Below are 25,747 nucleotides of genomic sequence, written 5' to 3'. Positions count from 1 at the left end.
GCTGCTGGTGCTGGTGTTGTTTGTGCTGCTCTTGGTGCAGGTGCCGGGGGTGCTGGTAGTGCTGGTGGTGCTGGTGCTGCTTGTGACGCTGCTAGTGCTGCTTGTGCTGGTGCTGCTGGTGCTGGTGGTGCTACTGGTGCTGGTACTGGGGCTGGTGCTGCTCTTGCTGGTGCTGGTAATGGTGCTGGTGGTGCTGGTGATGGTGCTGTGCTGCAGTTGGTGGTGCTGGTGCTGGTGTTGCTTGTGCTGGTGATGGTGCTGGTGCTGGTGCTGGTGCAGGTGTTGTTGGTGCTGGTGCTGGTGCTGTTGGTATTGGTGCTGGTGCTGGTGCTGGTGCTGCTGCTGGCGCTGCTGGTGCTGTTGCTGCTAGTGCTGGTGATGCTGATGCTGTCGGTGATGGCGCTGCTGGTGCTGGTGCTGCTGTTGGTGCTGCTTGTTCCGCTGCTAGTGCTGCTGATGCTCGTGCTGCTGGCGCTGATGCTGCTGGTGCTAGTGGTGCTGGTGCTGCTGGTGCTGCTGGTGCTGCTGGTGCTGGTTTTGGTGGTGCTGTTGCTGTTGCTGGTGCTGCTGGTGATGGTGCTGGTGATGGTGCTGCTGGTGCTGAGGCTGGTGCTGCATCTTCTGGTGCTGCTGGTGCTCGTGCGGCATATTCTGGCCCTGCTGGTGCTGGTGCGCCTGCTGGTGCTGCCGGTGCTGGTGCGCCTGTTGGTGCTGGTGGTGCTTGTGCTGCTGGTGCTGGTGCTGGTACTGCTGGTGCTGCTGGTGCTGGTGTTGCTGGTGTTGGTGGTGCTTGGGCTCGTGCTGCATATTCTGGCCCTGCTAGTGCTGGTGCGCCAGCTGATGCTGGTGTGCCTGCTGGTGCTGCTGGTGCTGCTGGTGCTAGTGCTGGTGCTGCTGGTGTTGATGCTGCTGGTGCTGGTGCTGTTGCTGCTGGTGCTGCTTCTGGTGCTGCTGGTGCTGCTGCTGGTGCTGGTGCTAGTGCTGTGGTGCTGCTGGTGCTGCTTCTGGTGCTGGTGCTACTGCTGGTGATGGTGCTGGTGCTGGTGCTGCTGGTGCTGGTGCTGGTGTTGCTGCTGGTGCAGCTGGTCCAGGTGCTGCTGGTGCTGCTGGTGCTGGTGCTGGTGTTGCTGCTGGTACTGCTGGTGCAGGTGGTGCTTCTGGTGCTGGTACTGGTGCTGGTGCTGCTGTTGCTGGTGCTGGTGCTGCTGGTGCTGCTGGTGCTACTGGTGCTGCTGGTGATGGTGCTGATAGTGCTGGTGGTGCTTGTGCTGGTGCTGGTGCTGGTGTTGCTTGTGCTGGTGCCGCTTCCTCTGGTGCTGCTGGTGCGCCTGCTGGTGCTGATGGTTTTGGTGCTCCTGGTACTTGTGCTGGTGCTGTTCCTGGTGCTGCTGTTGGTGCATTTGCTGCTGGTGCTGCTGGTGCTGCAGGTGCTGGTGCTGCTGATGCTGGTGTTGTTTGTGCTGCTGTTGGTACTTATGCTGGGGGTGCTGGTAGGGCTGTTGGTGCTGGTGCTGATGGTGGTGCTGGTGCTGGTGGTGCTGGTGCTGCTGATGCTGGTGGTGCTGGTGCTGGTGCTGCTGGTGCTGCTGCTGCTCGTGCTACTGGTGGAGCTGCTAGTGCTTCAGGTGCGGGTGCTGCTGGTGCTGGTGCTGGTGCAGGGTGGTGCTGGTGCTGGTGCTGGTGCAGGGTGGTGCTGCTGGTGGTAGTAATGGTGCTGGTGCTGCTGTTGCTGGTGCTGGTGCTACTGCTGGTGATGGTGCTGTGCTGGTGCTGTTGGTACTGGTGCTGTTGCTGGTGCTGCTGGTGCTGGTGCTGCTGGTGCTGGTGCCGCGGGTGCTGGTGCTGGTGATGGTGCTGCTCTTACTGGTGCTGGTGGTGCTGCTGGTGAGGCTGGTGCAGGTGCTGCTGGTTCTGCTGGTGCTGGTGCTGGTGTTGCTGCTGGTGCTGCTGGTGCAGCTGCTAGTGCTGCTGGTGCTGGTGCTGGTGCTGCTGGTGCTGGTGCAGCTCGTGTAATGGTGCTGGTACTGGTGCTGGTGCTGCTGTTGCTGGTGCTGATGCTGGAGCTGGTGCTGGTGCTACTGCTGGTGATGGTGCTGGAGGTGCTTGTGGTGGTGTTGGTGCTGGTGTTGCTTGTGCTGGTGATGGTGCTAGTGCTACTGCTGGTGATGGTGCTGTGCTGCTGTTGGTGGTGCTGGTGCTGGGGTGGTTGATGCTGGTTCTGGTGCTGCTGGTACTGGTGCTGGTGGTGCTGGTGCTCGTGGTGTTGGTGCTGGTGTTGGTGCTGCTTGTTCCGCTGCTAGTGCTGCTGATGCTCGTGCGGCTGGCGCTGATGCTGCTGGTGCTAGTGGTGCTGGTGCTGCTGGTGCTGCTGGTGCTGGTGTTGGTGGTGCTGTTGCTGTTGCTGGTGCTGCTGGTGATGGTGCTGGTGATGGTGCTGCTGGTGCTGAGGCTGGTGTTGCTGCTGGTGCAGCTGGTCCAGGTGCTGCTGGTGCTGCTGGTGCTGCTGGTGCAGGTGCTGGTGTTGCTGCTGGTGCTGCTGGTGCAGGTGGTGCTACTGGTGCTGGTACTGGTGCTGGTGCTGCTGTTGCTGGTGCTGGTGCTGGTGCTGGTGCTGCTGGTGATGGTGCTGATGGTGCTGGTGGTGCTTGTGCTGGTGTTGCTTGTGCTGGTGCTGCTTCCTCTGGTGCTGCTGGTGTTGGTGCTGCTGGTGCTGGTGTTTGTGTAACAGCTGGTTCTGGTGCTGGTGCTGGTGCTGGTGTTGCTTGTCCTGTTGTTGTTGTTGGTGCTGGTGGTGCTGGTGCTGGTGCTGGTGGTGCTGTTGCTGCTGGTGCTGGTGGTGCTGGTGCTGCTTGTGACGCTGCTAGTGCTGCTGATGATGGTGCTGCTGGTGCTGCTGATGCAGCTGGCGCTGCTTCTTGTGCTGGTGCTGCTGGTGCTGGTGATAGTTGCTACTGCTGGTGATAGTGCTCGTGCTGATGCTGGGGCTGGTGCTGCTGGTGCTGGTGCTGCTGGTGCTGGTGATGCGTGAGCTTCTGGTGCTGGTGCTGCTGGTTACTGTGGGTGCTGGTGATGGTCCTGCTTGTGCTGGTGCTGCGGATGCTGGAGCTGGTGCTGGTGGTGATGATGCTGCTGGTACTGGTGCTGTTGCTGCTGGTGTTGGTGCTGCTGGTGCTGCAGGGCCAGCTGCTGGTGCTGCAGGTCCTGCTGCTGGTTCTGGTGCTGATGCTGGTGCTGCTTCTTCTGGTGCTGCTGATGCTGGTGCGGCTGCTGGGGCGGCTGCTGGTGCGGCTGGTGCTGCTGGTGCTGGTGCTGGTGCTGCTGGTGTTGGTGCTGCTGGTGCTGCAGGTCCTGCTGCTGGTTCTGGTGCTGGTGCTGGTGCTACTGCTGGTGATGGTGGTGCTGGTGATAGTGCTGGTGCTGGTGATAGTGCTGCTGATGCTGGTGCCGTTGTTGGTGCCGTAGGTGCTGGTTGCTTGTGCTGCTCCTGGCAACCAGCACCTCCTGCTGGTGCTGCTGGCGCTGGTGCTGCTGCTATTGCTAGTGCTGGTGCTGCTATTGCTGGTGCTGCTGCGGGAACTGGTGCTGCTGGTGCTGGTGCTGGTGCTGCTAGAGCTGGTGCTACTGGGGCTGGTGCTTATGCTGCTTGTGCTACAGCTGGTCATGGTGCTGGTGCTGCTGGGGCTGGTGCTGGTGCTGGTGTTGCTTGAGCTGCTGTTGCTGCTGGTGCAGGTGGTGCTGGTGGTGCTGGTGTTGGTGCTGCTGGTGCCGGTGGTGCTGGTGCTTCTGCTGGTGCTGCTGGTTCCGCTGTTAGTTGCTGCAAGTGCCGGTGCTGCTGGTGCTGATGCTGCTAGTGCTGGTGCCACTGGTGCTGATGCTGGTGCTGCTTAAGCTGGTGCTGGTGGTGCTGCTTGTGCTGCTGGTTATAGTGCTGCTGGTTCTCGTGCTGGTGCTGCTGGTGCTGGTGCTGGTGGTGCGGGTGCTGGTGGTGCTGGTCATGGTGCTGCTGGTGCTGATGCTGGTGCTGCTGGTGCTGGTGCTGCTGGTGCTGGTGCTGCATCTTCTGGCACTGCTGGTGCTGGTGGGGCTGCAGGAGCGGCTGGTGCTGGTTCTGCTGGTGCTGGTGCTGCTGGTGCTACTGGTGCAGCTGTTGCTATAGGTGCTAGTGCTGCTGGTGCTGCTTCTGGTGCTGGTGTTGCTGATGCTGGTGCTGGTGCTAATGCAGGTGATGGTGCTGGTGCTTGTGTTGGTGCTGATGTGGCTGCTAATGCTGCTGGTGCTGGTGCTGGTGCTGCTGCTGCTGCTGCTGGTGCTGCTGGTGGAGCTGCTAGTGCTGTAGGTGCTGGTGCTGCTGGCGCTGATGCTGCTGGTGCTGCTGGTGCTGGTGCTAGTGCTGCTGGTGCAGGTACTGGTGCTGCTGATGCTGCTGCTGATGCTGCTGCTGGTGCTGGAGCTGGTGCTGCTGGTGCTGGTGTTGTTTGTGCTGCTGTTGGTACTGGTGCTGGGGGTGCTGGTAGGGCTGTTATTGATGGTGCTGATGGTGGTGCTGGTGCTGATGCTGGTGGTGCTGCTGCTGTTGCTGGTGGTGCTGGTGATGGTGCTGGTGATGGTGCTGCTGGTGCTGAGGCTGGTGCTGCTGATGCTGGTGCTGCATCTTCTGGTGTTGCTGGTGCTGGTGCTGCATATTCTGGCGCTGCTGGTGCTGGTGCGCCTGCTGGTGCTGCTAGTGTTTTTCCTGCTGGTGCTGGTGCTGGTACTGCTGGTGCTGCTGATGTTGGTGCTGGTGCTGGTGCTACTGCTGAAGATGGTGATGGTGCTGCTGGTTCTGGTGCTTGTGCTACTGCTGGTGATGGTGCTGGTGGTGTTAGTGATAGTGCTGGTGCAGGGCTGGTGCTGCTGGTGCTGGTGCTGTTGCTGGTGCTGCTGGTGCTGTTGCTGCTGGTGTTGGTGCTGCTGGTGCTGCAGGGCCAGCTGCTGGTGCTGCAGGTCCTGCTGCTGGTTCTGGTGCTGATGCTGGTGCTGCTTCTTCTGGTGCTGCTGATGCTGGTGCGGCTGCTGGGGCGGCTGCTGGTGCGGCTGGTGCTGCTGGTGCTGGTGCTGGTGCTGCTGGTGTTGGTGCTGCTGGTGCTGCAGGTCCTGCTGCTGGTTCTGGTGCTGGTCCTGGTGCTACTGCTGGTGATGGTGGTGCTGGTGATAGTGCTGGTGCTGGTGATAGTGCTGCTGATGCTGGTGCCGTTGTTGGTGCCGAAGGTGCTGGTTGCTTGTGCTGCTCCTGGCGCTGCTTGTGCTGGTGCTGCTGGTACTCGTGATGCTGGTGCTGCTGGTGCTGGTGCTGCTGCTATTGCTGGTGCTGGTGCTGCTATTGCTGGTGCTGCTGCTGGAACTGGTGCTGCTGGTGCTGGTGCTGGTGCTGCTAGAGCTGGTGCTACTGGGGCTGGTGCTTATGCTGCTTGTGCTACAGCTGGTCATGGTGCTGGTGCTGCTGGGGCTGGTGCTGGTGCTGGTGTTGCTTGAGCTGCTGTTGGTGCTGGTGCAGGTGGTGCTGGTGGTGCTGGTGTTGGTGCTGCTGGTGCCGGTGGTGCTGGTGCTTCTGCTGGTGCTGCTGGTTCCGCTGTTAGTTGCTGCAAGTGCCGGTGCTGCTGGTGCTGATGCTGCTAGTGCTGGTGCCACTGGTGCTGATGCTGCTTAAGCTGGTGCTGGTGGTGCTGCTTGTGCTGCTGGTTATAGTGCTGCTGGTTCTCGTGCTGGTGCTGCTGGTGCTGGTGCTGGTGGTGCGGGTGCTGGTGGTGCTGGTCATGGTGCTGCTGGTGCTGATGCTGGTGCTGCTGGTGCTGGTGCTGCATCTTCTGGCACTGCTGGTGCTGGTGCGGCTGCAGGAGCGGCTGGTGCTGGTTCTGCTGGTGCTGGTGCTGCTGGTGCTACTGGTGCAGCTGTTGCTATAGGTGCTAGTGCTGCTGGTGCTGCTTCTGGTGCTGGTGTTGCTGATGCTGGTGCTGGTGCTAATGCAGGTGATGGTGCTGGTGCTGGTGTTGGTGCTGATGTGGCTGCTAATGCTGCTGGTGCTGGTGCTGCTGCTGCTGCTGGTGCTGCTGGTGGAGCTGCTCGTGCTGTAGGTGCTGGTGCTGCTGGCGCTGATGCTGCTGGTGCTGCTGGTGCTGGTGCTAGTGCTGCTGGTGCAGGTACTGGTGCTGCTGCTGGTGCTGGAGCTGGTGCTGCTGGTGCTGGTGTTGTTTGTGCTGCTGTTGGTACTGGTGCTGGGGGTGCTGGTAGGGCTGTTGGTGCTGGTGCTGATGGTGGTGCTGGTGCTAATGCTGGTGGTGCTGCTGCTGTTGCTGGTGGTGCTGGTGATGGTGCTGCTGGTGCTGAGGCTGGTGCTGCTGATGCTGGTGCTGCATCTTCTGGTGTTGCTGGTGCTGGTGCTGCATATTCTGGCGCTGTTGGTGCTGGTGCGCCTGCTGGTGCTGCTGGTGTTTTCCTGCTGGTGCTGGTGCTGGTACTGCTGGTGCTGCTGATGTTGGTGCTGGTGCTGGTGCTACTGCTGAAGATGGTGATGGTGCTGCTGGTTCTGGTGCTTGTGCTACTGCTGGTGATGGTGCTGGTGGTGTTAGTGATAGTGCTGGTGCAGGGCTGGTGCTGCTGGTGCTGGTGCTGTTGCTGGTGCTGCTGGTGCTGGTGCTGCTGGTGCTGGTGGTGCTGGTGCTGTTGGTGCTGGTGCTGGTGCTGCTGGTGCTGGTGCTGCTGGTGCTGGTGTTGGTGCTGCTGCTGCTGGTGGTACTGGTGCTGCTGGAGCTGGTGCTACTGGTGCTGCTGTTGCTGCTAGTGCGGCTAGTGCTGGTGCTGTTTCTGGTGCAGGTGCTGCTGGTGCTGGTGCTGTTGCTACTGATGGTGATAGTGCTGGTGCTGGTGCTGCTGGTGCTGGTGCTGCTGGTGCTAGTGCTAGTGCTGCTGGTGCTAGTGCTTAAGCTGCTTGTGTTGCTGCTGGTGCTGGTGCTACTGGTGCTGCTGATGTTGGTGCTAGTGATGCTTATTCTGGTGCTGCTGGTGCTGGTACGGTTGATGGTGCTGCTGGTGCTGGTGCTGGTGCTGCTGGTGCTGGTGCTGCTGGTGCTAGTGCTGGTGCTGGTGCTGCTGGTGCTGGTGCTGATGGTGTTGGTGCTGGTGCTGCATATTCTGGTGCTGTTGGTGCTGGTGCTTGTGCGGCTGCTGGTGTTACTGTTGCTGGTGCTCCTGGTGCTGGTGATGCGTGAGCTTCTGGTGCTGGTGCTCCTGGTTACTGTGGGTGCTGGTGATGGTGCTGCTTGTGCTGGTGCTGCGGATGCTGGAGCTGGTGCTGGTGGTGATGATGCTGCTGGTACTGGTGCTGTTGCTGCTGGTGTTGGTGCTGCTGGTGCTGCAGGGCCAGGTGCTGGTGCTGCAGGTCCTGCTGCTGGTTCTGGTGCTGATGCTGGTGCTGCTTCTTCTGGTGCTGCTGATGCTGGTGCGGCTGCTGGGGCGGCTGCTGGTGCGGCTGGTGCTGCTGGTGCTGGTGCTGGTGCTGCTGGTGTTGGTGCTGCTGGTGCTGCAGGTCCTGCTGCTGGTTCTGGTGCTGGTCCTGGTGCTACTGCTGGTGATGGTGGTGCTGGTGATAGTGCTGGTGCTGGTGATAGTGCTGCTGATGCTGGTGCCGTTGTTGGTGCCGAAGGTGCTGGTTGCTTGTGCTGCTCCTGGCGCTGCTTGTGCTGGTGCTGCTGGTACTCGTGATGCTGGTGCTGCTGGTGCTGGTGCTGCTGCTATTGCTGGTGCTGGTGCTGCTATTGCTGGTGCTGCTGCTGGAACTGGTGCTGCTGGTGCTGGTGCTGGTGCTGCTAGAGCTGGTGCTACTGGGGCTGGTGCTTATGCTGCTTGTGCTACAGCTGGTCATGGTGCTGGTGCTGCTGGGGCTGGTGCTGGTGCTGGTGTTGCTTGAGCTGCTGTTGGTGCTGGTGCAGGTGGTGCTGGTGGTGCTGGTGTTGGTGCTGCTGGTGCCGGTGGTGCTGGTGCTTCTGCTGGTGCTGCTGGTTCCGCTGTTAGTTGCTGCAAGTGCCGGTGCTGCTGGTGCTGATGCTGCTAGTGCTGGTGCCACTGGTGCTGATGCTGCTTAAGCTGGTGCTGGTGGTGCTGCTTGTGCTGCTGGTTATAGTGCTGCTGGTTCTCGTGCTGGTGCTGCTGGTGCTGGTGCTGGTGGTGCGGGTGCTGGTGGTGCTGGTCATGGTGCTGCTGGTGCTGATGCTGGTGCTGCTGGTGCTGGTGCTGCATCTTCTGGCACTGCTGGTGCTGGTGCGGCTGCAGGAGCGGCTGGTGCTGGTTCTGCTGGTGCTGGTGCTGCTGGTGCTACTGGTGCAGCTGTTGCTATAGGTGCTAGTGCTGCTGGTGCTGCTTCTGTTGCTGGTGTTGCTGATGCTGGTGCTGGTGCTAATGCAGGTGATGGTGCTGGTGCTGGTGTTGGTGCTGATGTGGCTGCTAATGCTGCTGGTGCTGGTGCTGCTGCTGCTGCTGGTGCTGCTGGTGGAGCTGCTCGTGCTGTAGGTGCTGGTGCTGCTGGCGCTGATGCTGCTGGTGCTGCTGGTGCTGGTGCTAGTGCTGCTGGTGCAGGTACTGGTGCTGCTGCTGGTGCTGGAGCTGGTGCTGCTGGTGCTGGTGTTGTTTGTGCTGCTGTTGGTACTGGTGCTGGGGGTGCTGGTAGGGCTGTTGGTGCTGGTGCTGATGGTGGTGCTGGTGCTGATGCTGGTGGTGCTGCTGCTGTTGCTGGTGGTGCTGGTGATGGTGCTGCTGGTGCTGAGGCTGGTGCTGCTGATGCTGGTGCTGCATCTTCTGGTGTTGCTGGTGCTGGTGCTGCATATTCTGGCGCTGTTGGTGCTGGTGCGCCTGCTGGTGCTGCTGGTGTTTTCCTGCTGGTGCTGGTGCTGGTACTGCTGGTGCTGCTGATGTTGGTGCTGGTGCTGGTGCTACTGCTGAAGATGGTGATGGTGCTGCTGGTTCTGGTGCTTGTGCTACTGCTGGTGATGGTGCTGGTGGTGTTAGTGATAGTGCTGGTGCAGGGCTGGTGCTGCTGGTGCTGGTGCTGTTGCTGGTGCTGCTGGTGCTGGTGCTGCTGGTGCTGGTGGTGCTGGTGCTGTTGGTGCTGGTGCTGGTGCTGCTGGTGCTGGTGCTGCTGGTGCTGGTGTTGGTGCTGCTGCTGCTGGTGGTACTGGTGCTGCTGGAGCTGGTGCTACTGGTGCTGCTGTTGCTGCTAGTGCGGCTAGTGCTGGTGCTGTTTCTGGTGCAGGTGCTGCTGGTGCTGGTGCTGTTGCTACTGATGGTAATAGTGCTGGTGCTGGTGCTGCTGGTGCTGGTGCTGCTGGTGCTAGTGCTAGTGCTGCTGGTGCTAGTGCTTAAGCTGCTTGTGTTGCTGCTGGTGCTGGTGCTACTGGTGCTGCTGATGTTGGTGCTAGTGATGCTTATTCTGGTGCTGCTGGTGCTGGTACGGTTGATGGTGCTGCTGGTGCTGGTGCTGGTGCTGCTGGTGCTGGTGCTGCTGGTGCTAGTGCTGGTGCTGGTGCTGCTGGTGCTGGTGCTGATGGTGTTGGTGCTGGTGCTGCATATTCTGGTGCTGTTGGTGCTGGTGCTTGTGCGGCTGCTGGTGTTACTGTTGCTGGTGCTCCTGGTGCTGGTGATGCGTGAGCTTCTGGTGCTGGTGCTCCTGGTTACTGTGGGTGCTGGTGATGGTGCTGCTTGTGCTGGTGCTGCGGATGCTGGAGCTGGTGCTGGTGGTGATGATGCTGCTGGTACTGGTGCTGTTGCTGCTGGTGTTGGTGCTGCTGGTGCTGCAGGGCCAGGTGCTGGTGCTGCAGGTCCTGCTGCTGGTTCTGGTGCTGATGCTGGTGCTGCTTCTTCTGGTGCTGCTGGTGATAGTGCTGGTGCTGGTGATAGTGCTGCTGATGCTGGTGCCGTTGTTGGTGCTGCAGGTGCTGGTTGCTTGTGCTGCTCCTGGCGCTGCTTGTGCTGGTGCAGCTGGTACTCGTGATGCTGGTGCTGCTGGTGCTGGTGCTTCTGCTGGTTCTGGTGCTGGTGCTGCTGGTGCTGGTGCTGCTAGTGCTGGTGCTGGTGCTGCTATTGCTGGTGCTGCTGGTGCTGCTGCTGGAACTGGTGCTGCTGCTGGAACTGGTGCTGCTGGTGCTGGTGCTGGTGCTGCTAGAGCTGGTGCTGCTGGGGCTGGTGCTTATGCTGCTTGTGCTGCTGGTGCTGCTGGTGCTGCTGGTGCTGGTGTTTGTGCTACAGCCGGTCATGGTGCTGGTGCTGCTGGTGGTGGTGCTGGGGCTGGTGCTGGTGCTGGTGTTGCTTGAGCTGCTGTTGGTGCAGGTGGTGCTGGTGGTGCTGGTGTTGGTGCTGCTGGTGCCGGTGGTGCTGGTGCTTCTGCTGGTGCTGCTGGTTCCGCTGCTAGTTGCTGCTGGTGCCGGTGCTGCTAGTGCTGGGGCCGCTGGCGCTGATGCTGGTGCTGCTTGAGCTGGTGCTGGTGGTGCTGCTGGTGCTGGTGGTTCTAGTGCTGCTGGTTCTCGTGCTGGTGCTGCTGGTGCTGGTGCTGTTGGTGCTGCTGCTGTTGCTGGTGCTGCTAGTCATGGTGCTGGTCATGGTGCTGCTGGTGCTGATGCTGGTGTTGCTGATGCTGAAGCTGCATGTTCCGCTGGTGCTGGTGCTGCATCTTCTGGCACTGCTAGTGCTGGTGTGGCTGCAGGAGCGGCTGGTGCTGGTTCTGCTGGTGCTGGTGCTGCTGCTGTGGTGCTACTGCAGGGGCTGGTGCTGCTGCTGCTGGTGCTACTGCAGGGGCTGGTGCTGCTGCTGCTGGTGCTACTGGTGCATCTGTTGCTATAGGTGCTAGTGCTGCTGGTGCTGCTTCTGGTGCTAGTGTTGCTGGTGCTGGTGCTGGTGCTAATGCAGGTGATGGCGCTGGTGCTGGTGCTGGTGTTGGTGGTGCTGGTGCTGATGTGGCTGCTAATGCTGCTGGTGCTGGTGCTGCTGCTGCTGCTGGTGCTGCTGGTGGTGCTGGTGCTGTTGCTATTGCTGCTGGTGCTGGTGCTGCTGGTGCGGCTGTTGGTGCTGCTGGTGCTGGTGCTGCTGGTGTTGGTGCTGCTGTTGCTGGTGGTACTGGTGCTGCTGTTGCTGCTTGTGCTGCTGGTGCTGCTGATGCAGCTGGTGCTGCTTCTGGTGCTGGTGCTGCTGGTGCTGGTGCTGTTGCTACTGCTGGTGATAGTGCTGGTGCTGATGCTGGTGCTGCTGGTGCTGGTGCTGCTGGTGTTGGTGCTGCTGTTGCTGGTGGTACTAGTGCTGCTGGAACTGGTGCTACTGGTGCTGCTGTTGCTGCTTGTGCTGCTAGTGCTGGCGTTGCTAATGCAGCTGGTGCTGCTTCTGGTGCTGGTGCTGCTGGTGCTGGTGCTGTTGCTACTGATGGTGATAGTGCTGGTGCTGATGCTGGTACTACTGGTGTTAGTGCTAGTGCTGCTGGTGCTGATGCTTAAGCTGCTTGTGTTGCTGCTGGTGCTGGTGCTACTGGTGCTGCTGATGTTGGTGCAAGTGATGCTTATTCTGGTGCTGCTGGTGCTGGTTCGGTTGATGGTGCTGCTTGTGCTGGTGCTGGTGCGGCTGCTGGTGTTACTGTTGCTGGTGCTCCTGGTGCTGGTGCTATTGCTGGTGGTGCTGATGCTAGTGCTGCTGCAGGGGCTGGTGCTGCTTGTGCTGGTGCTTCTGGTGCTGCTGTTGCTGCAGGTGCTAGTGCTGCTGGTGCTGGTGCTGGTGTGGCTGATAATGCTTCTGGTGCTAGTGCTGCTGGTGGAGCTGCTAGTGCTGCAGGTGCTCGTGCTGCTGGTGCTGGTGCTTATGCTGCTTGTGCTGCTGGTGCTGCTGGTGCTGCTGGTGCTGGTGTTTGTGCTACAGCCGGTCATGGTGCTGGTGCTGCTGGTGGTGGTGCTGGGGCTGGTGCTGGTGCTGGTGTTGCTTGAGCTGCTGTTGGTGCAGGTGGTGCTGGTGGTGCTGGTGTTGGTGCTGCTGGTGCCGGTGGTGCTGGTGCTTCTGCTGGTGCTGCTGGTTCCGCTGCTAGTTGCTGCTGGTGCCGGTGCTGCTAGTGCTGGGGCCGCTGGCGCTGATGCTGGTGCTGCTTGAGCTGGTGCTGGTGGTGCTGCTGGTGCTGGTGGTTCTAGTGCTGCTGGTTCTCGTGCTGGTGCTGCTGGTGCTGGTGCTGTTGGTGCTGCTGCTGTTGCTGGTGCTGCTAGTCATGGTGCTGGTCATGGTGCTGCTGGTGCTGATGCTGGTGTTACTGATGCTGAAGCTGCATGTTCCGCTGGTGCTGGTGCTGCATCTTCTGGCACTGCTAGTGCTGGTGTGGCTGCAGGAGCGGCTGGTGCTGGTTCTGCTGGTGCTGGTGCTGCTGCTGTGGTGCTACTGCAGGGGCTGGTGCTGCTGCTGCTGGTGCTACTGCAGGGGCTGGTGCTGCTGCTGCTGGTGCTACTGGTGCATCTGTTGCTATAGGTGCTAGTGCTGCTGGTGCTGCTTCTGGTGCTAGTGTTGCTGGTGCTGGTGCTGGTGCTAATGCAGGTGATGGCGCTGGTGCTGGTGCTGGTGTTGGTGGTGCTGGTGCTGATGTGGCTGCTAATGCTGCTGGTGCTGGTGCTGCTGCTGCTGCAGGTGCTGCTGGTGGTGCTGGTGCTGTTGCTATTGCTGCTGGTGCTGGTGCTGCTGGTGCGGCTGTTGGTGCTGCTGGTGCTGGTGCTGCTGGTGTTGGTGCTGCTGTTGCTGGTGGTACTGGTGCTGCTGTTGCTGCTTGTGCTGCTGGTGCTGCTGATGCAGCTGGTGCTGCTTCTGGTGCTGGTGCTGCTGGTGCTGGTGCTGTTGCTACTGCTGGTGATAGTGCTGGTGCTGATGCTGGTGCTGCTGGTGCTGGTGCTGCTGGTGTTGGTGCTGCTGTTGCTGGTGGTACTAGTGCTGCTGGAACTGGTGCTACTGGTGCTGCTGTTGCTGCTTGTGCTGCTAGTGCTGGCGTTGCTAATGCAGCTGGTGCTGCTTCTGGTGCTGGTGCTGCTGGTGCTGGTGCTGTTGCTACTGATGGTGATAGTGCTGGTGCTGATGCTGGTGCTACTGGTGTTAGTGCTAGTGCTGCTGGTGCTGATGCTTAAGCTGCTTGTGTTGCTGCTGGTGCTGGTGCTACTGGTGCTGCTGATGTTGGTGCAAGTGATGCTTATTCTGGTGCTGCTGGTGCTGGTACGGTTGATGGTGCTGCTTGTGCTGGTGCTGGTGCGGCTGCTGGTGTTACTGTTGCTGGTGCTCCTGGTGCTGGTGCTATTGCTGGTGGTGCTGATGCTAGTGCTGCTGCAGGGGCTGGTGCTGCTTGTGCTGGTGCTTCTGGTGCTGCTGTTGCTGCAGGTGCTAGTGCTGCTGGTGCTGGTGTTGGTGCTGCTGGTGCTGGTGCTGGTGTGGCTGATAATGCTTCTGGTGCTAGTGCTGCTGGTGGAGCTGCTAGTGCTGCAGGTGCTCGTGCTGCTGGTGCTGGTGCTTATGCTGCTTGTGCTGCTGGTGCTGCTGGTGCTGCTGGTGCTGGTGTTTGTGCTACAGCCGGTCATGGTGCTGGTGCTGCTGGTGGTGGTGCTGGGGCTGGTGCTGGTGCTGGTGTTGCTTGAGCTGCTGTTGGTGCAGGTGGTGCTGGTGGTGCTGGTGTTGGTGCTGCTGGTGCCGGTGGTGCTGGTGCTTCTGCTGGTGCTGCTGGTTCCGCTGCTAGTTGCTGCTGGTGCCGGTGCTGCTAGTGCTGGTGCTGGTGGTGCTGCTGGTGCTGGTGGTTCTAGTGCTGCTGGTGCTGGTGCTGTTGGTGCTGCTGCTGTTGCTGGTGCTGCTAGTCATGGTGCTGGTCATGGTGCTGCTGGTGCTGATGCTGGTGTTACTGATGCTGAAGCTGCATGTTCCGCTGGTGCTGGTGCTGCATCTTCTGGCACTGCTAGTGCTGGTGTGGCTGCAGGAGCGGCTGGTGCTGGTTCTGCTGGTGCTGGTGCTGTTGCTGTGGTGCTACTGCAGGGGCTGGTGCTGCTGCTGCTGGTGCTACTGCAGGGGCTGGTGCTGCTGCTGCTGGTGCTACTGGTGCATCTGTTGCTATAGGTGCTAGTGCTGCTTCTGGTGCTAGTGTATCTGGTGCTGGTGCTGGTGCTAATGCAGGTGATGGCGCTGGTGCTGGTGCTGGTGTTGGTGGTGCTGGTGCTGATGTGGCTGCTAATGCTGCTGGTGCTGGTGCTGCTGCTGCTGGTGGTGCTGGTGCTGTTGCTATTGCTGCTGGTGCTGGTGCTGCTGGTGCGGCTGTTGGTGCTGCTGGTGCTGGTGCTGCTGGTGTTGGTGCTGCTGTTGCTGGTGGTACTGGTGCTGCTGTTGCTGCTTGTGCTGCTGGTGCTGCTGATGCAGCTGGTGCTTCTTCTGGTGCTGGTGCTGCTGGTGCTGGTGCTGTTGCTACTGCTGGTGATAGTGCTGGTGCTGATGCTGGTGCTGCTGGTGCTGCTGGTGTAGGTGCTGCTGTTGCTGGTGGTACTAGTGCTGCTGGAGCTGGTGCTACTGGTGCTGCTGTTGCTGCTTGTGCTGCTAGTGCTGGCGCTGCTAATGCAGCTGGTGCGGCTTCTGGTGCTGGTGCTGCTGGTGCTGGTGCTGTTGCTACTGATGGTGATAGTGCTGGTGCTGATGCTGGTGCTGCTGGTGTTAGTGCTAGTGCTGCTGGTGCTGATGCTTAAGCTGCTTGCGTTGCTGCTGGTGCTGGTGCTACTGGTGCTGCTGATGTTGGTGCAAGTGATGCTTATTCTGGTGCTGCTGGTGCTGGTACGGTTGATGGTGCTGCTTGTGCTGGTGCTGGTGCGGCTGCTGGTGTTACTGTTGCTGGTGCTCCTGGTGCTGGTGCTATTGCTGGTGGTGCTGATGCTAGTGCTGCTGCAGGGGCTGGTGCTGCTTGTGCTGGTGCTGCTGTTGCTGCAGGTGCTAGTGCTGCTGGTGCTGGTGTTGGTGCTGCTGGTGCTGGTGCTGGTGTGGCTGATAATGCTTCTGGTGCTAGTGCTGCTGGTGGAGCTGCTAGTGCTGCAGGTGCTCGTGCTGCTGGTGCTGGTGCTGCTTGTGCTGGTGCTGGTGCAGGGTGGTCCTGCTGGTGCTGGAATTGGTGCTGGTGCTGCTGTTGCTGGTGCTGGTGCTACTGCTGGTGATGGTGTTGTGCTGGTATAGGTGCTGCTGGTGCTGGTGCTGGTGTTGCTTATGCTGGTGCTGGTGCTGGTGCTAGTGCTGAGACTGGTGCTGTTGGTACTAGTGCAGTTACTGGTGCTGATTGTGCTGGTGCTGCGGGTGCAGGTGCTGGTGCTGCTTGTGCTGGTACTGGTGGTACTGCTGGTGCTGGTGCTGTGCTGCTGTTGGTGGTGCTGGTGCTACTGGTGCTGGTGCAGGTGTTGTTGGTGCTGGTGCTGCTGGTACTGGTGCTGTTGCTGGTGCTGCTGGTGCTGGTGCTGGTGCTGCTGCTGGCGCTGCTGGTGCTGTTGCTGCTAGTGCGGGTGATGCTGGTGCTGTCGGTGCTGGCGCTGCTGGTGCAGGTGCTGGTGGAGCTGCTGGTGCTGGTGCTGCTTGTGCTGGTGTTTGTGTTACAGCTGGTGATTGTACAGGTGCTGGTGCTGGTGCTGCTGGTGCTGATGCTGGTGCTGATGCTGGTGCTGGTGTTGCTTGTGCTGTTGTTGTTGCTGGTGCTGGTGCTGGTTGTGCTGGTGCTGGTGGTGCTGGTGCTAGTGTTGGTGCTGCTTGTTCCGCTGCTAGTGCTGCTGATGCTGGTGCTGCAGGCGCTGATGCTGCTGGTGCTAGTGGTGCTGGTGCTGATGCTGCTGGTGCTGGTGTTGGTGGTGCTGTTGCTGTTGCTGGTGCTGCTGGTGATGGTGCTGGTGATGGTGCTGCTGGTGTTGAGGCTGGTGCTGCATCTTCAGGTGCTGCTGGTGCTCGTGCTGCATATTCTGGCCCTGCTGGTGCTGGTGCGCCTGCTGGTGCTAGTGCGCCTGCTGGTGCTGCTGGTGCTGGTGCGCCTGCTGGTGCTGCTGGAGCTTGTGCTGCTGGTGCTGGTGCTGTTGCTGCTGGTGCTGCTAGTGCTGGTGCTGGTGCTGCTGGTGCTAGTGCTAGTGCTGCTGGTGCTGGTGCTTAATCTGCTTGTGTTGCTGCTGGTGCTGGTGCTACTGGTGCTGCTGATGTTGGTGCTAGTGATGCATATTCTGGTGCTGCTGGAGCTGGTGCTGCTGGTGCTGGTGCTGATGGTGTTGGTGCTGGTGCTCCATATTGCTGATGCTGGAGCTGGTGCTGGTGGTGCTGGTGCTACTGTTGGTGCTGCTGGTTCCGCTGCTGCTGCTAGTGATGCTGCAGGGGCTGGTGCAGCTGGTGCTCGTGCTACTGGTGCTGCTGTTGCTGCAGGTGCTAGTGCTGCTGGTGCTGGTGTTGGTGCTGCTGGAGCTAGTGCTGGTGCTGGTGCTAATGTGGCTGATAATGCTGCTGGTGCTGGTGCTGCTGCTGCTTGTGCTGGTGGTGGAGCTGCTAGTGCTGCAAGTGCTGGTGCTGCTGGTGCTGGTGCTGGTGCTGCTTGTGCTGGTGCTGGTGCAGGGTGGTCCTGCTGGTGCTGGAACTGGTGCTGGTGCTGCTGTTGCTGGTGCTGGTGCTACTGCTGGTGATGGTGTTGAGCTGGTGCTGGTGTTGCTGGTGCTGGTGCTGGTGTTGCTTATGCTGGTGCTGGTGGTGGTGCTGGTGCTAGTGCTGAGACTGGTGCTGTTGGTACTGGTGCTGTTACTGGTGCTGCTGGTGCTGGTGCTGCGGGTGCTGGTGCTGGTGCTGCTTGTGCTGGTGCTGGTGGTGGTGCTGGTGCTGGTTGTGCTGCTGGTGCTGGTTGTGCTGCTGGTGCTGGTGCTGGTACTGGTGCTGTTGATGGTGCTGCTGGTGCTGGTGTTGCTGCTGGTGCAGCTAATGCAGGTGCTGGTGGAGCTGCTGGTGCTGGTACTGGTGCTGGTACTGGTACTGGTGGTGATGGTGCTGCTGGTACTGGTGCTGGTGCTGGTGCTGCTTGTGCTGGTGTTTGTGTTACAGCTGGTGATTGTGCTGGTGCTGGTGCTGGTGGTGCTGCTGGTGCTGGTGCAGGTGGTGCTGGTGCTACTGTTGGTGCTGCTGGTTCCGCTGTTAGTGCTGCTGATGCTGGTGCTGCTGGCGCTGATGCTGCTGGTGCTAGTGGTGCTGGTGCTGGTGCTGCTGGTGCTGGTGTTGAGGCTGGTGCTGCTGATGCTGGTGCTGCATCTTCAGGTGCTGCTGGTGCTCGTGCTGCATATTCTGGCTCTGCTGGTGCTGGTGCGCCTGCTGGTGCTGCTGGAGCTTGTGCTGCTGGTGCTGGGGCTGGTACTGCTGGTGCTGCTGGTGCTGGTGTTAGAGCTGGTGCTGCTGCTGTTGGTGCTGCTGGTGCTGGTGCGGTTGCTGCTGGTGGTGCTGCTGGTGCTGGTGTTGCTGGTGCTGCTGCTGGTGCTCGTGCTTGGACTGCTGGTGCTGCTGGTGCTGGTGCTGGTGCTGCTGGTGCTGGTGCTGGTGCTGCTGGTGCTGGTGCTTGGACTGCTGGTGCTACTGGTGCTGGTACTGGTGCTGGTGCTGGTGGTGCTGGTGCTGCTGGTGCTGCTGGTACTGGTGCTGGTGCTGGTGTTGGTGCTGCTGGTGCTGATGCTGGTGTTGCTGCTAATGCTACTGGTGCTGGTGTTGCTGCTAATGCTACTGGTGCTGGTGCTGCTGCTGCTGGTGCAACTGGTGCTGGTGCTGGTGCAGGGAGGTGCTGCTGGTGCTGGTATTGGTGCTGCTGTTGCTGGTGCTGGTGCTACAGCTGGTGATGGTGCTGTGCTGGTGCTGGTGCTTCTGGTGCTGGTGCTGGTGTTGCTTAAGCTGGTGCTGGTGCTGGTGCTAGTGCTGCTGGTGCTGGTGCTGCGGGTGCTGGTGATGGTGCTGCTGTTACTGGTGATGGTGCTGGTGCTGGTGTTGCTGCTGGTGCAGCTGGTGCAGGTGCTGCTGATGTTGCTGGTGCTGCTGGTGCAGCTGCTAGTGCTGCTGGTGCTGGTGCTGCTGGTGCTGGTGCTGCTTGTGCTGGTGCAGGTGGTGCTACTGGTGCTGGTATCGGTGCTGGTACGGCTGTTTCTGGTGCTGATGCTACTGCTAATGATGGTGCTGGTGGTGCTTGTGCTGGTGCTGGTGTTGCTTGTGCTGGTGATGGTGCTAGTGCTACTGTTGGTGATGGTGCTGGGGTTGTTGGTGCTGCTGCTGGTGCTGCTGGTACTGGTGCTGTTGCTGGTGCTGCTGGTGCTGGTGCTGCTGGTGCTGCTGCTGGCGCTGCTGGTGCTGGTGCTGCTAGTACTGATGATACTGGTGCTGCTGGTGCTGGTGCTGCTGCTGCTGGTGCTGGTGGAGCTGCTGGTGCTGGTACTGGTGCTGGTGATGATGGTGCTGTTGGTGTTGGTGCTGGTGCTGCTAGTGCTGGTGCTGCTTTTGCTGCTGGTGCTGTTGATGGTGTTGATGTTGCTGCTGCTGGTGTATGGCTGCTGGTGTATGGCTGCTGCTAGTGCTGGTGCTGCTGATGCTGCTGCTGGTGCTGGAGCTGGTGCTGCTGCTTTTGGTGCTCCTGGTGCTGGTGCTGGTGCTGTTGCTGGTGCTGATGGTGCTGCTGCTGGTGTATGGCTGCTGGTGCTGGAGCTGGTGCTGGAGGTGCTGGTGCTGGTGCTGCTGTTGGTGCTGGTGCTGGTGGTGCTGGTACTGCTGGTGGTGCTGGTGCTACTGGTGCTGGTGGTGCTGGTGTTGTTGGTGCTGGTGGTGGTGATGGGGCTGCAGTTACTGGTGCTGCTTGTGCTGGTGCTGGTGGTGGTGCTGGTGCTGGTTGTGCTGCTGGTGTTGGTTGTGCTGCTGGTGCTGGTGCTGGTACTGGTGCTGTTGATGGTGCTGCTTTTGCTGGTGTTGCTGCTGGTGCAGCTGGTGCAGGTGCTGCTGGTGCTGCTGGTGCAGCTGGTGCAGGTGCTGTTGGTGCTGCTGGTGAAGCTGCTAGTGCTGCTGGTGCTGGTGCTGGTGCTGCTGGTGCTGGTGCTGCTTGTGCTGGTGCAGGTGGTGCTGCTGTTGCTAGTGCTTGTGCTGGTGCTGCTGGTGATGGAGCTGGTGCTGGTAATGGTGCTGGTGGTGCTGGAGCTGGTGCTGGTGCTGGTGTTGCTTGTGCTGGTGATGGTGCTAGTGCTACTGCTGGTGATGGTGCTGGTGGTGCTGGTGATGGTGCTAGTGCTACTGCTGGTAATGGTGCAGGTGGTGCTGCTGGTACTGGTGCTGTTGCTGGTGCTGCTGGTGCTGCTGGTCCTGCTGGTGCTGCTGCTGGCGCTGCTGGTGCTGTTGCCGCTAGTGCTGGTGATGCTGGTGCTGTCGGGGCAGGCGCTGCTGGTGCAGGTGCTGGTGGAGCTGCTGGTGCTGGTACTGGTGCTGGTACTGGTGCTGGTACTGGTACTGGTGGTGATGGTGGTGCTGGTACTGGTGCTGGTGCTGGTGCTGCTTGTGCTGGTGTTTGTGTTACAGCTGGTGATTGTGCTGGTGTTTGTGTTACAGCTGGTGATTGTGCTGGTGCTGGTGCTGGTGGTGCTGCTGGTGCTGGTGCAGGTGGTGCTGGTGCAGGTGGTGCTGGTGCTACTGTTGGTGCTGCTGGTTCCGCTGTTAGTGCTGCTGATGCTGGTGCTGCTGGCGCTGATGCTGCTGGTGCTAGTGGTGCTGGTGCTGGTGCTGCTGGTGCTGGTGTTGAGGCTGGTGCTGCATCTTCAGGTGCTGCTGGTGCTCGTACTGCATATTCTGGCCCTGCAGGTGCTGGTGCGCCTGCTGGTGCTGCTGGTGCTGGTGCGCCTGCTGGTGCTGCTCGAGCTTGTGCTGCTGGTGCTGGTGCTGGTACTGCTGGTGCTGCTGGTGCTAGTGTTAGAGCTGGTGCTGCTGCTGTTGGTGCTGCTGGTGCTGGTGCGGTTGCTGCTGATGGTGCTGCTGGTGCTGGTGTTGCTGGTGCTGCTGCTGGTGCTGGTGCTTGGACTGCTGGTGCTGGTGCTGGTGCTGGTGCTGCTGGTGCTGGTGCTTGGACTGCTGGTGCTACTGGTGCTGGTACTGGTGCTGGTGCTGCTGTTGCTGGTGCTGGTGCTGGTGGTGCTGGTGGTGCTGGTGCCGCTGGTACTGGTGCTGGTGCTATTGCAGGTGATGGTGCTGGTGCTGGTGTTGGTGCTGCTGGTGCTGATGCTGGTGTTGCTGCTAATGCTACTGGTGCTGGTGTTGCTGCTAATGCTACTGGTGCTGGTGCTGCTGCTGCTGGTGCAACTGGTACTGGTGCTGGTGCAGGGTGGTGCTGCTGGTGCTGGTATTGGTGCTGGTGCTGCTGTTGCTGGTGCTGGTGCTACAGCTGGTGATGGTGCTGTGCTGGTGCTGGTGCTTCTGGTGCTGGTGCTGGTGTTGCTTAAGCTGGTGCTGGTGCTAGTGCTGAGGCTAGTGCTGTTGGTACTTGTGCTGTTGCTGGTGCTGCTGGTGCTGGTGCTGCTGGTGCTGGTGCTGCGGGTGCTGGTGATGGTGCTGCTGTTACTGGTGCTGGTGCTGTTGTTGCTGCTGGTGCAGCTGGTGCAGGTGCTGCTGATGTTGCTGGTGCTGCTGGTGCAGCTGCTAGTGCTGCTGGTGCTGGTGCTGGTGCTGCTGGTGCTGGTGCTGCTTGTGCTGGTGCAGGTGGTGCTTCTGGTGCTGGTATTGGTGCTGGTATTGGTGCTGATGCTACTGCTAATGATGGTGCTGGTGGTGCTTGTGCTGGTGCTGGTGTTGCTTGTGCTGGTGATGGTGCTAGTGCTACTGTTGGTGATGGTGCTGGGGTTGTTGGTGCTGCTGCTGGTGCTGCTGGTACTGGTGCTGTTGCTGGTGCTGCTGGTGCTGGTGCTGGTGCTGCTGGTGCTGCTGCTGGCGCTGCTGGTGCTGGTGGTGCTAGTGCTGGTGATGCTGGTGCTGCTGGTGCTGGTGCTGCTGGTGCTGGTGCTGGTGGAGCTGCTGGTGCTGGTACTGGTGCTGGTGTTGATGTTGCTGCTGGTGTTGGTGCTGGTGCTGCTAGTGCTGGTGCTGGTGCTGCTTTTGCTGCTGGTGCTGGTGCTGTTGCTGGTGTTGATGTTGCTGCTGCTGGTGTATGGCTGCTGGTGTATGGCTGCTGCTAGTGCTGGTGCTGCTGGTGCTGCTGCTGGTGCTGGAGCTGGTGCTGCTGCTTTTGGTGCTCCTGGTGCTGGTGCTGTTGCTGGTGCTGATGGTGCTGCTGCTGGTGTATGGCTGCTGGTGTATGGCTGCTGCTAGTGCTGGTCCTGCTGGTGTATGGCTGTTGCTAGTGCTGGTGCTGCTGGTGCTGCTGCTGGTGCTGGAGCTGGTGCTGGAGGTGCTGGTGTTGCTTGTGTTGCTGTTGGTGCTGGTGCTGGTGGTGCTGGTACTGCTGGTGGTGCTGGTGCTACTGGTGCTGGTGGTGCTGGTGGTGCTGGTGCTGTTGGTGCTGGTGGTGGTGATGGGGCTGCTGTTACTGGTGCTGGTGCTGGTGGTGCTGGTGCTGCTGGTAGTGCTGGTGCTTCTCTTAGTGCTGGGGCTCCAGGTGCTGGTGCTGGTGCTGCTGGTGCTGGTGTTTGTGTTACAGCTGGGGCTGCTGGTGCTGGGGCTGCTGGTGCTGGTGCTGCTGGTGCTGGTGTTTGTCTTACAGCTGGTGATTGTGCTGGTGCTGCTGGTGCTGGTGCTGGTGGTGCTGGTGGTGGTGGTGGTGGTGGTGCTGGTGCAGGTGGTGCTGGTGCTGCTTGTGCCGCTGCTAGTGCTGCTGATGATGGTGCTGCTTGTGCTGATGCTGCTCGTGCTGGTGCTGCTGATGCAGCTGGTGCTGCTTCTGGTGCTGGTGCTGCTGGTGCTGGTGCTGGTGCTGCTTCTGGTGCTGGTGCTGCTGGTGCTGGTGATGCTGGTGCTGGTGATGCTGGAGCTGCTGGTGCTGGTGCTGGTGCTGCTGGTTACTGTGGGTGCTGGTGATGGTGCTGCTTGTGCTGGTGCTGCGGGTGCTGGAGCTGGTGCTGGTGGTGATGATGCTGCTGGTACTGGTGCTGGTGCTGCTGGTGTTGGAGCTGGTGCTGCAGGTCCTGCAGCTGGTTCTGGTGCTGGTGCTGCTTCTTCTGGTGCTGCTGGTGCTGGTGCGGCTGCTGGAGTGGCTGCTGGTGCGGCTGGTGCTGGTGCTGGTGCTGCTGGTGCTGGTGCTGGTGCTACTGCTTGTGCTGGTGCGGCTGGTGCTGGTGCTGGTGCTTATGCTGCTTGTGCTGGTGCTGCTGGTGCTGGTGCTGATGGTGTTGGTGCTGGTGCGGCTGGTGCGGCTAGTGCTGATGCTGTTGCTGATGCTGGTACTGGTGCTGGTGTTTGTGCTACAGCTGGTCATGGTGCTGGTGCTGGTGCTGGTGCTGCTGGTGGTGGTGCTGGTGCTGGTGTTGCTTGTGCTGGTGATGGTGCTAGTGCTACTGTTGGTGATGGTGCTGGGGTTGTTGGTGATGGTGCTGGGGTTGTTGGTGCTGCTGCTGGTGCTGCTGGTACTGGTGCTGTTGCTGGTGCTGCTGGTGCTGGTGCTGGTGCTGCTGGTGCTGCTGCTGGCACTGCTGGTGCTGGTGCTGCTAGTGCTGGTGATACTGGTGCTGCTGGTGCTGGTGCTGCTGGTGCTGGTGCTGGTGGAGCTGCTGGTGCTGGTACTGGTGCTGATGATGATAGTGCTGCTGGTGTTGGTGCTGGTGCTGTTAGTGCTGGTGCTGGTGCTGCTTTTGCAGCTGGTGCTGGTGCTGTTGCTGGTGTTGATGTTGCTGCTGCTGGTGTATGGCTGCTGGTGTATGGCTGCTGCTAGTGCTGGTGCTGCTGATGCTGCTGCTGGTGCTGGAGCTGGTGCTGCTGCTTTTGGTACTCCTGGTGCTGGTGCTGGTGCTGTTGCTGGTGCTGATGGTGCTGCTGCTGGTGTATGGCTGCTTGTGTATGGCTGCTGCTAGTGCTGGTGCTGCTGGTGCTGCTGCTGGTGCTGGAGCTGGTGCTGGAGGTGCTGGTGTTGCTTGTGCTGCTGTTGGTGCTGGTGCTGGTGGTGCTGGTACTGCTGGTGGTGCTGGTGCTACTGGTGCTGGTGGTGCTGGTGGTGCTGGTGTTGATGGTGCTGGTGGTGGTGATGGGGCTGCTGTTACTGGTGCTGGTGCTGCTTGTGCTGGTGCTGGTGCTGGTTGTGCAGCTGGTGTTGGTTGTGCTGCTGGTGCTGGTACTGGTGCTGTTGATGGTGCTGCTGGTGCTGGTGTTGCTGCTGGTGCAGCTGGTGCAGGTGCTCCTGGTGCTGCTGGTGCAGCTGGTGCAGGTGCTGTTGGTGCTGCTGGTGAAGCTGCTAGTGCTGCTGGTGCTGGTGCTGCTGGTGCTGGTGCTGCTTGTGCTGGTGCAGGTGGTGCTGCTGTTGCTAGTGCTTGTGCTGGTGCTGCTGGTGCTGGAGCTGGTGCTGGTAATGGTGCTGGTGGTGCTTGTGCTGATGCTGGTGCTGGTGTTGCTTGTGCTGGTGATGGTGCTAGTGCTACTGCTGGTGATGGTGCTGCTGGTCCTGGTGATGGTGCTAGTGCTACTGCTGGTAATGGTGCTGGTGGTGCTGCTGGTACTGGTGCTGTTGCTGGTGATGCTGGTGCTGCTGGTCCTGCTGGTGCTGCTGCTGGCGCTGCTGGTGCTGTTGCTGCTAGTGCTGGTGATGCTGGTGCTGTCGGGGCTGGCGCTGCTGGTGCAGGTGCTGGTGGAGCTGCTGGTGCTGGTACTGGTGTTGGTACTGGTACTGGTGATGATGGTGCTGCTGGTGTTGGTGCTGGTGCTGCTAGTGCTGGTGCTGGTGCTGCTTTTGCTGCTGGTTCTGGTGCTGTTGCTGGTGTTGATGTTGCTGCTGCTGGTGTATGGCTGCTGGTGTATGGCTGCTGCTAGTGCTGGTGCTGCTGGTGCTGCTGCTGGTGCTGGAGCTGGTGCTGCTGCTTTTGGTGCTCTGGTGCTGGTGCTGTTGCTGGAGCTGATGGTGCTGCTGCTGGTGTATGGCTGCTGGTGTATGGCTGCTGCTAGTGCTGGTGCTGCTGGTGTATGGCTGTTGCTAGTGCTGGTGCTGCTGGTGCTGCTGCTGGTGCTGGAGCTGGTGCTGGAGGTGCTGGTGTTGCTTGTGTTGCTGTTGGTGCTGGTGCTGGTGGTGCTGGTACTGCTGGTGGTGCTGGTGCAACTGGTGCTGGTAGTGCTGGTGGTGCTGGTGCTGTTGGTGCTGGTGGTGGTGATGGGGCTGCTGTTACTGGTGCTGGTGCTGGTGGTGCTGGTGCTGCTGGTAGTGCTGGTGCTTCTCTTAGTGCTGGGGCTCCAGGTGCTGGTGCTGGTGCTGCTGGTGCTGGTGTTTGTGTTACAGCTGGGGCTGCTGGTGCTGGGGCTGCTGGTGCTGGTGCTGCTGGTGCTGGTGTTTGTCTTACAGCTGGTGATTGTGCTGGTGCTGCTGGTGCTGGTGCTGGTGGTGCTGGTGGTGGTGGTGGTGGTGGTGCTGGTGCAGGTGGTGCTGGTGCTGCTTGTGCCGCTGCTAGTGCTGCTGATGATGGTGCTGCTTGTGCTGATGCTGCTCGTGCTGGTGCTGCTGATGCAGCTGGTGCTGCTTCTGGTGCTGGTGCTGCTGGTGCTGGTGCTGGTGCTGCTTCTGGTGCTGGTGCTGCTGGTGCTGGTGATGCTGGTGCTGGTGATGCTGGAGCTGCTGGTGCTGGTGCTGCTGGTTACTGTGGGTGCTGGTGATGGTGCTGCTTGTGCTGGTGCTGCGGGTGCTGGAGCTGGTGCTGGTGGTGATGATGCTGCTGGTACTGGTGCTGGTGCTGCTGGTGTTGGTGCTGGTGCTGCAGGTCCTGCAGCTGGTTCTGGTGCTGGTGCTGCTTCTTCTGGTGCTGCTGGTGCTGGTGCGGCTGCTGGAGTGGCTGCTGGTGCGGCTGGTGCTGGTGCTGGTGCTGCTGGTGCTGGTGCTGGTTCTACTGCTTGTGCTGGTGCGACTGGTGCTGGTGCTGGTGCTTATGCTGCTTGTGCTGGTGCTGCTGGTGCTGGTGCTGATGGTGTTGGTGCTGGTGCGGCTGGTGCGGCTAGTGCTGATGCTGTTGCTGATGCTGGTACTGGTGCTGGTGTTTGTGCTACAGCTGGTCATGGTGCTGGTGCTGGTGCTGGTGCTGCTGGTGGTGGTGCTGGTGCTGGTGTTGCTTGTGCTGGTGATGGTGCTAGTGCTACTGTTGGTGATGGTGCTGGGGTTGTTGGTGCTGCTGCTGGTGCTGCTGGTACTGGTGCTGTTGCTGGTGCTGCTGGTGCTGGTGCTGGTGCTGCTGGTGCTGCTGCTGGCGCTGCTGGTGCTGCTAGTGCTGGTGATACTGGTGCTGCTGGTGCTGGTGCTGCTGGTGCTGGTGCTAGTGGAGCTGCTGGTGCTGGTACTGGTGCTGGTGATGATAGTGCTGCTGGTGTTGGTGCTGGTGCTGCTAGTGCTGGTGCTGGTGCTGCTTTTGCAGCTGGTGCTGGTGCTGTTGCTGGTGTTGATGTTGCTGCTGCTGGTGTATGGCTGCTGGTGTATGGCTGCTGCTAGTGCTGGTGCTGCTGATGCTGCTGCTGGTGCTGGAGCTGGTGCTGCTGCTTTTGGTGCTCCTGGTGCTGGTGCTGGTGCTGTTGC

The 25,747-nt window shown here is 60.6% G+C and overlaps 1 protein-coding gene across 1 annotated transcript; it reads right to left on the bottom strand.

Annotated features, from left to right (window-relative positions):
• Positions 1-8,221: 8,221 nt before the first annotated feature.
• Positions 8,222-25,237, bottom strand: LOC138359864 (uncharacterized). The gene is made up of 5 exons (XM_069319622.1): positions 25,207-25,237; positions 23,913-24,149; positions 11,312-11,947; positions 10,271-10,600; positions 8,222-8,427 (listed from the first exon to the last, which is right to left on the bottom strand). Exons 1-5 carry the CDS (start codon positions 25,235-25,237, stop codon positions 8,222-8,224), a joined length of 1,440 nt encoding a protein of 479 aa, XP_069175723.1.
• Positions 25,238-25,747: the final 510 nt, after the last annotated feature.

The sequence above is a fragment of the Procambarus clarkii genome, chromosome 1, assembly GCF_040958095.1.
Source record: "Procambarus clarkii isolate CNS0578487 chromosome 1, FALCON_Pclarkii_2.0, whole genome shotgun sequence".
Classification (NCBI taxonomy): Eukaryota; Metazoa; Arthropoda; class Malacostraca; order Decapoda; family Cambaridae; genus Procambarus; species Procambarus clarkii.
The sequence above is the reverse complement of the archived record's forward strand: the minus strand, read 5'-3'. Positions and strand labels throughout refer to the sequence as shown.

Excerpts from the sequence above, each read along its gene's own strand:
- LOC138359864 (XM_069319622.1), bottom strand. The coding sequence starts at position 25,237 with ATGACCAGCTGTAGCACAAACACCAGCACCA. Across the intron at positions 10,601-11,311 it reads CACCAGTTCCAGCAGCACTA|CACCAGCAACAGCAGCAGCA; the intron begins GTACCACCAGCA and ends CATGACTAGCAG. Across the intron at positions 8,428-10,270 it reads CACCAGCACCATGACCGGCT|CACCAGCACCAGCATCAGCA; the intron begins GTAGCACAAACA and ends CACCTGCATTAG.